This window comes from Paramisgurnus dabryanus, chromosome 22 (assembly GCF_030506205.2).
Source record: "Paramisgurnus dabryanus chromosome 22, PD_genome_1.1, whole genome shotgun sequence".
Classification (NCBI taxonomy): domain Eukaryota; kingdom Metazoa; phylum Chordata; class Actinopteri; order Cypriniformes; family Cobitidae; genus Paramisgurnus; species Paramisgurnus dabryanus.
Window position 1 is genome coordinate 7,088,698 of NC_133358.1, and position 15,387 is coordinate 7,104,084.

At 38.6% G+C, this 15,387-nt stretch overlaps 1 protein-coding gene across 3 annotated transcripts in view; it reads right to left on the reverse strand.

Moving 5' to 3' along the window:
- Positions 1–15,387, reverse strand: part of LOC135785318 (NXPE family member 3-like) — an 81,107-nt gene that overhangs the window by 33,274 nt on the left and 32,446 nt on the right. For all 3 annotated transcript variants that reach the window (XR_012335655.1, XM_065294694.2, XM_065294695.2), the window contains one exon: positions 11,568–11,939. Coding sequence is in view for 2 of the 3 variants with exons in the window: in XM_065294694.2 (XP_065150766.2) it covers positions 11,568–11,939 (372 nt within the window). In the remaining variant the exon portion in view is untranslated. The remainder of the gene's footprint in view (positions 1–11,567; positions 11,940–15,387) is intronic.

The following is a 15,387-nucleotide window of genomic DNA, read 5'->3' on the forward strand; positions in this document are numbered from 1 at the left end:
AACCCAGCTGCAATTTCTACGGATTTTTTTTACAGTGTATGATCACGCAGAACACCTAGCGCGTTCGGCTAAATTGAATGTGACAGCATGCAACAGCGTAACATCGACACAACGGAAAGCAATCCAAAACTTACAGAACTTAAATTAGATCAGAATTTACCTTTATAATTAATAAAAAATAAAAACAAAATGAAGTCAGAATCAATAAGGTGCAGAACATGGGTGCAAAATGCCTAAATGCGCAGGGGAATAAAACACAAGCCACAAATAGTTTAATCAGATAACACTAAATAATCTATAAATTAAATAAAAACAAAGATATATTAAAATAAATTTTTAAATAACGAAAGTATAGAATTGCCTGTTTTGTCTTTTTTAAATTGCAAAAACAAAGAGACTTTGCAATGGTTTCTGGATATGGAGGTGTAGCCCTGTCACGGGATTTAGGCTATTAACAGACTTTAAAAATATTTATTAAAAGCTACTTTTTCACAGTTTATTTACTTCGTATTATCATAATAGGCTGTATATTTTTTATATTGGGAGAAAGCTGTTATATGTGAAATCAGATAATGTGCACTCTTATACAGCCAAAATTAAATGATCCTCATTTTATAACACATCTGCGACGATTCGACTGTGCAGTAGTCGAATCAGGCTTCTCCTGTCAAAGCATCGAATCTTAGACTATTCGGTCACCCCTAGCTAGGACTATGTGCATATGTTATGCAGTGATATTTGTGTATATTGTGGGCATTCTGATATGGTTTTAATATTTTGTTATTGCATTTATTCCAGCAAAATAAAAGCCTGACAACTTGCACTTAGTGCCCTGCTAAAAAAAACAGCATACCAGCAAGACCAGCATATGTTGTGTTTTGGTGCTGGTTTGCTAGTGAACACCAGCTAAACCAGCATTAGCACCAGCTAAACAAGGACCAAACCAGCATTAGCACCAGCATCAAATGCTGGTCATACCAGCAAGACCGACATATGTTGTGTTTTGGTGCTGGTATGCTGGTGACCACCAGCTAAACCAGCATAGACCAGCATAATTCCCATGCTGGTTTGATGCTGTTTTTTTCAGCAGGGTTATTATAAAGATTGTGTGAATGTAGGCTGTAATTCTGGTGGATGAAGGGCCCCACAAAAGGGTAAAGCCCAGGGGCCCCTTACAGTGTTAATGCGGCCCTGATTACATACAGATATAACTGTCGGGAGTTCGCCCCCTAGTGGCAATCGTAACGAAAATGTAGTTTAATCGTAAATCTGTCATGGGAGAGAACCTTTAATATACGAATATATGTATAGTAAGGTGACCAGATTTTTTTAATGAAAACCGGGGACATTTACTAGTTCAATGGTCAAAATATCATTAAAATCTCATTTGTTGTTATCTATATATAAAAAATTGGCAAAACATTTTTTTTTTTGCAAAAATTACTTTCTTATTTAGTATTTCTGTCTTGTTTTCAGTACAAATATCAAAAAAAATCTTAAATCAAGATGCATTTTCTTCATAAGCAAAATCCTCTAAAACAAATCTAGTTTTAAGACAAAAAATATTAAACTGAAGTGAATTTGTGCTTAAAACAATCAAAAAATTTGCCAGTGGGGTAAGATTTTTCTGCTTATTTTTGCGAATTAAATATTTTGGTCTAAAAACTACTTATTTTCTTAGGGCATTTTGCTTATCAGGAAATGAATCCTGTTTTAAGGATTTTTGAATATTTGTACTAAAAACAAGAGAGAAATACTTAGTAAGAAAGTAATTTTTTTAGTGTTTCTAATTTAATTAATTGAACAATTTCTGTAGCCTAAATCGATTTTTTCCCTTTTTTATTCAGTGCATATATATGACATGACATGAAATTACTTCTAAGGTACTTCAGCTGATTACATAGCATTGTAAATGTTAAAAACAGAAGAAATAATACAAAATGTAAACATGAGTAGTTAGTACCTTAACCCCTGATAACTCTGACTGTTTTCATATCTTGATTGATGATAACTTGATGACGCTTTCTCGTGTGTCTCGTAGTAAATTCTTCTTTGCTAAATCAGTGGCGTGCAACAAAAAAATCAGTGTAGCTCGCGGTTCCCTCTACTGGTGAAAATAATCCTTACATGACTGCTCCGTTCTGGTACTACAAAGACTACATGTTGATCGGGTTTTTTAGTGTATTTTCTGGTTGTTTTGGACGTGCTGTAAAACGGGGACATTTCCGGGGACAGCTGCAGTCGGGGACAGAACACCAAAAAGGATTGGCTGTTATGTGGTGTGAGGCCAGGGTGGGCCAAGCCTCTGATTGGGTGGGCCAGGCCCACTCTGGCCCCCGTGGAGCTGGGCCTGCTGATGGGTAACAAATAGGGCTGTGAATCTTTGGGTAGACTGCGAATCGATTCGATTCACGATTCAAAGGTTTCCGATTCGATTCAAAAACGATTTTTGCTAACCAGAACGATTCAATTAGATTCGATTAGCAATAAAATTTGATTTGATTCGAATATTAACGATTCTGTTCTATAAATTAGTATACATCTGCATCTGAGCAAATAAAAGAAATATTTGGGAAATTCATGACCATTTAATAGATTTTCATTAACTAGATTCAGGACTTTAGTTTAATAGCTTAACTTCTTAGGACTCAAAATACATTAAAGCAAGTAAACCAAGAAAAATAATACTACTTCTACATATTCAATGCACCATAAACGTTTATTGTAAACATTGCATACATTTCCTGAACATTTAGGAAATACAGCAAAGTGTGTAAATACAGCAAAGTGTGTAAAGGAGTAGCACTTCTCACGTCTGACCCTAAAATACTAGCTGCTTTAAGTGCAGGTATGTCTATCTTAATGGCATGGCATCTGCGGAGATGGTTGCTAATAAGGTTCGTTGTATTTCAATGTATTTTAACTCAGATTTACAATGTCTGCAAACTGCAACGGACTTCGGACAGTCTTTCAATTTACTTCGTGAAAACTGAAGTAATCCCAAACCTTTGATCTCATGTTGGCTGGTGCGTTGTTCTCCTTCGTGTCCCTCCATTTGTGCACTGTCTGCTGTGTTTATTCAAATGACAGCAAACAGGCGCGCCGCAAATTGAAGAGTAGTGACGTAATCCACTGCTCATTTTACGTCGCAGATGTAACTAATTTAAAATTTATTTATATATTTTTTATTATCCATCATATTCGTTATATAATCACGATTCATTCGATTGTTAAATATAAAATCGAAACAAACGATTCACGATTCAAAAATCCAGGTTTCAAGATCGATGCATATGCATCGGCAGGATTTGTAATCGATGCATCGAGAAAACGAATGAATCGTTACACCCCTAGTAACAAATGTGTTTGTATTTTTCCCTATATTTCTATTTTTTTAAATGGTGGGTCTTGAGATCATCTGTTGGGTTGAAAAAGTTTAGAAACCCCTGATATGCAATACACAGACAAGATTATCAAGTATGCAGGGGTAAACAGATAAAATAAATATAGCTGCAAGCAGCAATACCGGGGTCAATCCGAAAAGGGCACAAAAGGATGTAAAATTGAGATTGGATAAGCAGAATAAAGAACCTAGGTAAACCCAGGGCTTTGAACCAGAATGTTTTCCCAATTGGTTCGTTCCGAACAGAAACAGTATTTTAACGTTTCCAGTTTTCGGTTCTACCCTAAAGTTGAAGTTCCTGAACCGGTTAGAACAAAAAAATAAAGTTCCCGAACCGGTTAATAACGTTCCATGTCAGCTGTGGGACATACAAATAAGTAGGCTGATCATTAGGACATTAAACTTAAATTATTAGTCTACATAATTTTACTTAAGTCTCTATCTTGTCATCAAACATTAAAAAAGGCTTCATTATGTAAGTGGCATAACTGTAATTCTGACATGCCTTCATTTGTTGAATGCACTTAAACACGCACACACAAACAGACACAGGATGAATTCCAAACGGCGCTTCAGGAAGAAGATGCAGCATAAACAGTCACTCCATTAAGTGAAAATTACGTTGTTTTTCAGTGCTTTATTCGCTAGATGCATTTTAATAGACTACAGTATGAGACACAATAGCGTAACTCTTTCTCAAGTTTATACATCAAGAGTTCTGATCTTTGAAGGGCATAGGGATAATCAAGTAGGGATAATCACGTTTGATTGGAGTTGGACCGGCCACATTCAACCACATGTGCGTCTGTGCGTACAGAATATTGCTCACTTTAGTGCCTTTTTGTGGTTAAATTGTTTTAAGTAACTTAAGTGTTAACATTTGCAAGCCTTTGAAACACGTGCAAATCATCAACTTTCACCCTATTTAAATTTGTGTATTAATCCACGAATCGCATGCGAGCCAAATCGTGGGTTGTGATCTGTACAGAATGGATCACGGATCAACTGCGATCCGTTACACCACTAATTAGTATTAAAACAAACATCTTGAGATACTTGGTAGCCTACAATATTTACCTCTTATGATTGAGCATTAGAGACTTGGGCTTGAGTATGCTACTTTAGTGTTTCCCACAGGATTTTGAGAGACTGTGGTGGTGATAACGTCACACGCCAATTAGCATATATGTGGCTTCATTGCGTCATGTGTTACTCTTTGATCTGTCACATTATATTGCATTTTAACACAATTGAATGCTATTTTTACATATTATTTGTTCTGTTGTCTATAAAGTAGTGACTTAATACAACCTAGTACGACCCACCACCCATCATAATCACTCATGATGAACTCGATCATCCTTCTTCTCTGTCAGTAACATCCGTGACTGTTGACATTTATGCGGAAAAGAAAGTACACTGAGGAAACCGGAGTTAAAATACTTTTCACTGTTATGTGAGAGAGGCGTGCTGCATGCAACATGAGAGAGAGGGGAGGGGGCGCGCACTGCTGAGGCGCTGCAGAGAGAAACACTGTATTTGCTGGTGGCAAGCTTCTCATTTCTCCAATGAGCGAAGCGAAGTCAGCAATGACGGGAAGTAACCTTCACCGAGTCAAATTACACAGAAATCTTGTCAAAGAACGGAAAAAATAACGTTATTAACCGGTTACCATTATTTTCAATAAACGTTTCTGTTCTGGAACATATATTTTTTGAAAGTTTCTGGTTTCGTTTCTGTTCCTTGCAAAACATCAAAAGTTTCTAGTTTTCGTTTTCATTCCGTGAACCGGTTCAAAGCCTTGGATAAACCTAATAATTTTAGATGAAAAAACAAAAAAAGTTATCAACAAAAATAATCTAAGCTCTTGTCTACTGCAATCGTCCTTCGGTTATTGACAATCATGGAACATTAGAGCAATGAAGGACATGTGAGTAGGGTGACCAGACGTCCCGAAAAATTCAGGACAGTCCCGAAATCTAAGCTGCTGTCCCGAATCCCGAATTCTGCTCTAATTGTCCCGAAAATTATACTGAAGCAAAATCTAAATCCCGAATCCTGCTCTAATTTCCCTGAAAATTATACTGATGCAAAACCTGGAGTAGTTATTGTCTGATAAAACATGTGCGAGGAGTTCGAGTAATCCTGCAGCCAGCCCCCGCCAGCTGCTCATTGGCTGCAGCATCTTTGTTTTTATAGGCTGTAGGCGCGCATTAAGACGCACTGATAAGGCACGGGAGTGCTGGCCGCAGTTAAAAAATAAAAATCAAGAAAATCCTGAAAATCAAGTCCTGTCAAAATACGTTGATCGCAGCCAAAGTTCTAGGTGTATAAAACATTTGTCTGGCCACTAGGTGGTGCTGCGACAAAACTGTGCATGCACCCTCCGTTCCTGACTGGCATCACAAGTACCACGTGTTGTGTCAAAAGGCCTAAGTTTGACGAAGATACAGCCTAAAATCTGTTTTTTTTGCACTCTACGTAAAATTCTTTAAGGTGGTATACCACAACAGATTGGTATATCGAAATTATTTTGATAAATTTTTGCCATGAGTGTCTCTAGATGATACATACTGATTTTCGTGGCTATCAGGTCAAAAAAGTTTGGAAACCCCTGATATGCAACACAGTGGCGAAGCTACGGGTGGGCCTGGCCCGCCCACTTTGAGTTTCGGCCCACCCAGTCAGAAGGCCATTTTCCAGACAAATGTATAAATAATTTAACAAAAATAAATAATAGTACTACGAATAGACGTCTTATCACACTATAATTTCATATATGTAATAAAATTATAAATATAATTAAAATATAAAATATAAGTGCAAGTTTGCATGTTCAGGCAGTTTTGCCGTTTTCTATAGGTGCACACGCTTGTCAACATGAAACGTTGAATATGATTCGTCAGTCATTGTTAGTTCCGCCTACGCGCGATTGAACTGAATTTGAAAATAGCGAGTCGCAAATCATCGAGTTTATCAGCCTTTTCACGATGACATCTGCTGTTGTCTGTTTACTTTTGGATACAGAGACTATACATCACTCATGGAAATGTTGGATTACTGAAGACATCTTTTCAAACGTCAACAAAATGAAATGAGCACTTATTACTTTGATAATGACTTAATGCTGTGTTGAAAGACTGTTCTTCACCACATATTGTATAAAAAACATATAACGTTACGCTCATCGATGATAAATGCTCGTCTGAGAAATGTATTTCTGCTTTTCTTTGCGCGAAGGGACATATTATGATCAATGATATTGGACTTTATTGATCGAGACTTTCTCCATCTTTAACCAGAAGACTAATACAGTAGCTACATGTAAAGGTGAGTTCAGACATTTTCTTAATGTTTATAGTGGTGTCATTATTATTTACAGTTTATAGTCAGGAGTATTACTCCAGTCAACTATTTAAGGGGGCAGACTCTGTGTTGTGTCATAGGCTGTATGATTTACTGTTGTTGGAATAAAATTTACACTTAAATGACAACACATGCAATTTTGTATTGTGCCATGTTGTTTGATGGCCATTTTCTCATTAAATAACAATCTCTCAAAAGAGTTCTTTAGTAAAATCAAATCACTACCTGTTGAATCTGTCATATCCTATGACGCTTTCACGTCACTCATTTTGCTGACGACGAATGACATATCATTGTTCGGAACTACGTTCACGTAATGTAAATAACATAAAAACTAATTCCGTTAGTAATTCAGTTTATATTGAGTTCTGTGTTTTCAAGTGGATTAATAATTTGGTGGGGCACTGACCATAGACTGTATAAAACAGGCACAGCCCCACCTGCCCATATACTGTAGACAAGCTACTGTTGGTTATTTATTAGTGGTTTTATAATTTTCCCCTTGAAACATTATGCTGCCTGCATGGCATCAAGGTAACTTGGCTTAGGTAGCGTGCACCCCAAAGCTTTTAAATGCAGCTGAAAACGCCTGGAGAACGCCAAATGTCAGCTGTTTTTTCAGCGGAGGGCTTTGTTTGCTGTGATACTTGATCTGTGAGTCGGTTGGTTGGTGTGATATTTGTCCCGCCCTTTGTCCACTGTGATTGGACAGCCGTGTAAGAACTTACATTGACGAGCTGAGCTTTTCACCCAAAGTTAAATATTTTTTTTAAAACGGACAGCTGCTGGCTGTTTTGAAAAACGCCACGCTTCCATTGGGGGAAAAAACATACGCTTTGTTGTGCACGCCCCCAGTTTATGTACATTCTATGCTTTTGTTTTATAAAGGCCCACCCACTTGAAAATGTCTGGCTTCGCCACTGATGCAACACACAAAAAAGATTTATCAAGTATGCAGGGGTAAGCAGATCGAAAAATAAAAATCCCTATCTTAATTTTTTATTAGACCATGTGGGCTATATTAAGTGGTGTAGTCTAGATTTTTGTAGTGAGTATACTGTGATTTTTCCCTCTCACCCTTATGCTCACTCATCCCAGCGCGACACCTCATAAGCACCACTACACTCACAGATGCATACAGTATGGATCTTCATGTAACTGAGAGCATTCTGAAAGTGTACTCATAAACACATAAACTGAATGTGTTCTCAACATGTCAGTTTATTATAAGAAAAAAGACTTTAACAGCCAATGGGTTAACAGCTGGGGAAACTGGACTGATTTTTAGACTGGTTTAGTGTTAATCAACATCTAACTCAGGGACAAAAGTTACTTAACTGTTAATTAAAATTAAATTAACTGTTTACAATCTTCAATCCGTGGCAAACACATGCATTGAAGGAGAAAAAAATATCCACCCTTTCAATAGCTATTATCTGACAACTATTGATAACATTACCATGTGTAATTTAATGGTGTAAATGTTTTTAATTAATACACATTTAAGATGACCATTAATTAACTCTTATTTGCATAGTCATTGATATGAAAGCTTATTTTTGCATATAATAGAAGCATTGTCTAAAACTGAAAATAGGCTTATACCTGTACTTAATTATTATTACAAGACCATCATGTAGCCTAATATTTGCAAGTCTGAACTGAACATCAATGCAGACATGAATTTCCTCACAGAAGTTTAAGATCATATACATCTTGAACGTTTAAATGAACACAGAGAAAGGAAGTTTAACGTTACCACTGTGAAGCACAAGCAAACATGCAGAGGATATGAAGGCAGCTAAAAACCATCAGGATATTATCACAGGCTTATTTTATTGCATTTGGATCCTTACCTCCAGATAAAGTAATAAACTGGACTGATGATTTAAATGTTGTTTACTCACATGTGCGTTGTAAACTCTATGGATTTTATGTTGCAGCACTCGTTCACTTCTCCACATGGACTGTTTGTTTACAGGGTCGCGTGAGCAGCTACACTGCAGGTTCGACTTCATTTAACGTAAAGCAGACCTCTTGGTGATGTCAAAGTACCGCGAGAGCGATTCAAAGCAGATTTCTCCATGTGATAACTGGAGTCTCTCTCGCGGTACTTTGCTGTCACTCGCTTGTGGCGCCACACCAGTCTGCTCCCCAGTCACTTTTGCGTCACTATAGTAATTTAATTTCATAGAAATTCATACGCCGATCGGATCGCGCAGTTCGGCAGGAAGTATATAGCCTATTATGTATTTCAACCCATAGACATCATATAGGTAGATGCCCTATCGACCGCTACTGCCTACTGGCGCGGTCGAGCCATGGGGCCGCCATCTTAGATCGGTCACCGGCTCCACTCAGTGTAATCTGTATGATGGGCGGAATGAGCTATCAGCTCATTTAATTAATCATATCTCAGTGAACACCGAACTGATTATCACGCGGATTTTTTTGCTGCAAATGTAATTCATGGAGCTATGATACAGGATACATGGTTCGGCCTATTTTAACCCCTTATGTGCCGCAAATCAGGTTTGAGTGGAGGGTGACAATGTGATGTAAATCTTTAAATGAATATTTCTCTGGGATTTTTTTGGGCTAGAAGCCTAATCTTGGTCTTGTTTTAAAGAAGACAATTTAGTTTTTTTTTACAAATGAGTTAGAAAGTAAAAATATTAAATATAAATATTATTATAGCAGTTTACCTTTATTTTAATATATAAAATAATGCAATAACATATTCATTTATAAATAAAATGATAAAAAATTAAATGTTTTACACAATAAATAATGTAAACATGAAGCAATATTTCTCAAGTAGTTGTAATCCAAATTTCAAGTTAAAATCACAAAAAAAATGAGGTTTGTGTCACACTTTTAGTGGTTTTACCATCAACTGCCACTAGATTTTTTCACATACTATTGTACTCTTGTATACTCACAAACTAATAAATTACTGTCACCACATTTTTATTAAGGCAAAAAGGTTTTGAAATATTAAAACTACATTCTGAGAGCTTTCCGATTATATATATCTTGTAATGATTTTTTTAGGTTTAGAGTAGGGGTTTATGTTATAAATATGCAAAATCAAATTTGGCCTACCTGTGGGCCCGTAACCTTTTAGAAACTGACTCTCACTATGTCATAATTTTCCCCAAATGGTAATGAAATATGAAAATTATACTCTGTGAGCTTTCCAACAATATATAGTTTGTCAAGATTTAGGTTTAGAATAGGGTATTAGTGTAACAAACACTAATGTGGACAGCGCCACTTAACGTTCATACTGTAGTAGGAATGAATATTCAGTTATAAAATATTCTGAAATAAGATATAAAGTGAGTAGACATCCAAAATCAAAATATTTGATGTAGGATATAAGATAAATCACACACTATAAATATGATAGAGATGCAGAAACCGATAGTTGCAGTAAAATAAGATGTTTTTTGTTTCTTCTTTCCCGTGCTCCCTTTCTGTAGTTCAAAAGAGGTGAGTTTGGCAACATGGTGGAGCCTTATCTTTAAAAACACAGACACAACCAATGACAACGAGTCAGACTGATGGTTGTCGATTCCAAACTGGGTCTCCTCAATTTGCTCCCTACGAAGGAAAACATCTTCTGTTCCAGATCCTCCTGCACAACGTGTATGACTGTTGACACCTTAGCTTGTTAAAGCTCGGCGGATCACACAGCTCACAGCACCTTATAAATAATAATAATAATAATAATAATAATACATTTATATAGTGCCTAACACAATACTCACAACCGAGAAAATCTTGTGATTATTACTTTACTTTACCCCACCTGTCCCTGCAGGGTGAACACCGGCTGGTGCAGTAAACATAGCGAACATTAGCTGGATACGATTTCGGTTATTGATAGTTATATCAATAATTCTTGCTCTTTCTCAATTGTCTGGTAATATTCTATTCACAAAATACAACCAATAGTACGGTAATGTTAAAAATTACTTGTGAAAATAATCCCCCGGGCTCTATTTGCGATGGTCCGCTGATTAGAACAGGAAAATGCTTCACAATGCTCTGGCATCTAATCTGCTGCCACGCAACGAAACTACGAGTACGACCGGTTTAAGATGGCGGCCGTATTTCTCAGTCCCCAGCGGCCAATAGGGCATCTAGTCTTCTATATGATATCTATGTTTCAACCCGCTGAAGTAGCAAGTGTAGCATGCTAATGGTCAGTGCTTCACTTGTATATTATGACTAAAAGTTTAAAAATGTCACAAAACCATGCTGTTACGCATCCTTGCGCTATTTTTAGTGGGTATATGGAAATCCTTGACAATTTCTAGTGGGTATACGGCGTAGTCCTGCTTATCACGTAGACTACACCACTGGCTATATTGCCAAATAATGTAAGGTAGGCATACTTTGTGTCAAAAAATTACAAATATATAATGGACTTTCAAACTTTCGTTTTACTTGAAAAAACATTATAAAGCCTATTCATTTTTCTATTACTTTTGCAATAGACGATAATGACAAATCATTTTTACATCTATGACTTAAAAAAAAAGTTTTGTAAATTTTCCTTTTAGAGGCCATTTGTATCAAGTCACGTGGCAAGTGCACTCAAATATAGATGCGTCATGACAACAACGGCCCTCGTGGCCAAAAAACAGACCGGCCCCCCAACGGTAATTCTCCCGGTCCTCCCAATGGCCAATCCGTGCCTGTCTACAGGTACTCAAAATTAAAATCAGATATGCAGACACAAACAGTGTTATGGGAGCTTTAAGTAATTTAAGTGTGTTCAGATACATACCTTTAAGTTTAAATTGAAAAGCTTTGCTTGAAAAAAATCACCTCCATATGATTTTAAGTTCTTGTTGTGATCTCTAGCTGTGATAATAACACGAATCTTCTCTCCCACTTTGTAAGTCTCATTGAGTCCCACAATAGTGAATGTTGTGTGAACTGGACTTGTGCTCTGCTCCAGCTGTGTGATTTCTTGGTCTGGACTTGGCCAGTCAATAGCCTTCTGTAGTCTATCCCATTCTTCCTCACTGATTCCCATGTCAAGCACTGAAATTGTTGATGATGCATTTGTTTGTATGTGTTTTGTCTGTGAATGGGGTCTGGGCATGGGAAGCTGGAATTTTTGCTTCTGACCACGATCCAGAAATATCCATACAGTCTGAAAGAAGACCAATATACCAGTCAAATATTAGCAGTCCTAAACTGTAAAAATAGTTGTTTTCATGACTGTAATCTGAACGTAATATTAACTCTTTCGCCGCCAGAATTTTTCATGATTTTCACAAAAGTTTAATGCCTTCCAGAAAATGCTCCTTTTTAAATATATAAACATACAATATATGAAATAAAGCTAAAGACCCTCTGCTTTCAAACAAAAAAATCAGTTTCATCCTACCTTCATGTGTTCTGTTTCTATCACCTCTCAAATATGTGAAGGTTTCATCAAAAACACCAAATTTTGAGCAAAAAGCTGAGATAATTAAATTTTTGTGAAGGACTTTTGATAGAGATCAGATGCAGAATGATCTTTAAAACATACACAGACATTCAGCTGTTTGCCCTAGGGCAATACTTCCGGGTTTTATAGGTTGCGGAAGAGCGCCACCTGGTGGATAATAGCGGTATTGCAGATTGACGAGATAACTCGTCAATGGCAGGGAAAGAGTTAATACTGCTGTTAAAGGAACACTTCACTTTTTTGAAAATATGCTAATTTCCAGCTCCCATAGAGTTGAACATTTGATTTTTATGGTTTTAGAATCCATTCAGCTTATCTCCGGGTCTGGCGGTACCATTTTTAGCATAGCATAGCATAATTCATTGAATCTGATTAGACCATTAGCATCGCGCTAAAAAAATAACCAAATAGTTTCGATATTTTACCCATTTAAAATTTGAATCTTCTGTAGTTACATCGTTTACTAAGACCGACAGAAAATTAAAAGTTGTGATTTTCTAGGCAGATATGTGTAGCAACTATACTCTCATTATGGGGTTATAATCGAGGTATTTGCTGCTGTAACATGGCTGCAACAGGTGCATTGATATTACGCAGCACCTGAAAATAGTCCCGCTATTGAAAGTAACCAAGAGGACTATTTTCAGGCTTAGGTGTGACTTATTATACAACCCCAAATAAGAAAAAGGTGGGACACTGTAGAAATTGTGAGTAAAAAGGAATGGAATAGTTTACAATAGATTAGTAAATTATTCCAATCCCTTTTAACTTACAATTTCTACAGTGTCCCAACTTTTTCTGATTTGGGGTTGTATTTATAATATCAACACAGTAAAATATCACAATTTCAAAATACTCCCAGACAGTGGAGGATTTCCTCTTTCTTGCTGGCTTCATTACAAAGCAATCCAACTAATTGTCACAGGTCGGAGCGGACCACCACTATCGTGAGTCGCGGCCCTCCCTCTGTTTCCACCCCTAGGAAGTCCCAAAACACCCCAATGACCAGACAAACACGAGCAGTCAAATTTAACAAGGTTTATTGGATAAAAGGGGAGAGGGGGAGAGAGGGAATCTAAAAAAAAACTTCTGGAACCAGGGGGGGCTGAACCTAACCCTAACCCATACAGAAGGTCTACAGGTGAGTATACTGGGCTCTTAGCTTTGGGCAGAGAGGTGGGTACACTGGGCTCTTAGCTTTGGGCAGACAGGGGGCATGCAGGTGAGTACACTGGGCTTTTAACTTTGGGCGTACAGGTAAGGGTACTGGGCTCTTAGCTTTGACGTGCAGGAGGTGTACGGGTCGATATACTGGGCTCTTAGCTTTGGGCGTACTAGTGAGTACACTGGGCTTTTAGCTTTGGGCGTACAGGTAAGTATACTGGGCTCTTAACCTTGGGGCGTACAGGTAAGTATTCAGGTAAGTTTGCCTTACAGGCAAGCAGGTGGGCGCATACACAGGACTTTAGCCCTTCAAGGTTCAGACGGGTGGAGGAGACGTGTGTACAGCACAAAATACTTGTTTTCCACTTGCAGGTAGACTTACGGGGAACACCCAGGTGTTGGCTTCCCAACACACGGTGGAACAGTCCAATGACGATACGAAGCCCTTGGCTTGGGACCTGCAAGCTGGTAGTAGAGAACACACAATTTCATTCACTATTATCCACTCCGATCGACATACAGCGGGAGATACAACACCTCTTTACACAGGCAGGAGGAGCAGAGGGGAACACAGGGCGGTGGTGCTTCAGCCTTTGAGCGAACACACGGGCCCAAAGGCAGTGACAATGAAGTAGGGACACAGCAGTGTATAGGTCGAGCTGGAGGTTCTTATTGTGCAGCACACTGCTGGGGGGAAGCCAACCGCTTCAGATCTCCTTCGCTGCAGACAGCGGGGCGGGGCATTTAAGCATAAGCTGGCATCTGGAAGCACTCAACAGGTGAATAGTCATGCACAAAGACAGCCGGTGGGTTTTCCAGCACAACAGGTAAACAAAAGCTCTCCCTCTCTTGAATAATCAAAATCAGCCCTTACTTTACACAGCCGCAGCGCCACCACCAGACGGTGAGGAAGGTTAGACGGGTCCCTCAGTCGTGTACGTGTATGAAACGGGTGTACAAGGCCACCACTCGGCTCTTCACAAACAGGGCTCTTTCCTCGGCCTAGAATAATGACCACTGACAGACACTGACGACAGCACAGCACTACAAATCTCCAGATGCACACACTTCAATAAAATCACCCACCGCAATCCACACACTCACAGTGAATAAGGTCAGTGTCACGGCTTCGGCCCGGGTTCGGAGTCCTGAATAGTCGAACGACAGAGGCAGAGGCCAGCCCATGAAAAGCGTATAGGCCACGATCCTAGGACTCCTCCTTCTTCTCCTCCGCTAGCTCTCACAGACAACAGAGCCTCAAGACAGACTGGGTGGTGAATAAACACTCAATGTTGTTACATAGAAATGAACTTGGACGATGGTATTAGCAGAGACAAGGATGACAATACAATAATAGAGGGAGTTCCAACGCGTCGCACTGTTCCTTTAACTGAACAATACCTCACTCTTCATAACAGATGTTCCAGTTATCCGAAGCGTTATCCAACAGAATATTTCACTCTCCTCCATCTCCGCTTTCTCTCCTTAGATCCGCTTTCTAGGTCCTCCCAACATCTCAAGTTCCTTCAAACACACGGACAATAGGATCACGAACAGCACTGCAGAAATGAAGGATCCGGCACTTATCTCTGTGTTCGTTTTCGGCCCATATATCCGTCTTCCCTTCGCCCAGCCTGGAAATCCACACAGAAACGTCTACTCTAACACACCGGTAGCTTCCACCTCACTCCCAGCGCACGCCGGAACAAAACTTCACCCTTCCGGTTTCTTTGGCGCCCTATTTATGGCTCAAAAGCCCAATCACCGCTCGCCACATTCGCTTTACACACCTGATCTCTATTATTTCCGATTTCTTTGCCCGGAGTCGACCGGAACCGGCCAGGTGTTCATTTACATCGGTCCAGATGGAATTATTTCCGCCATTTTTGTTCCGCGTGTACTAAGTCACTCTGTGACATAATCTTTTCTGACTAATACAACAATAATATAATATAGCTAATAATTCATCATAAAATATACTATA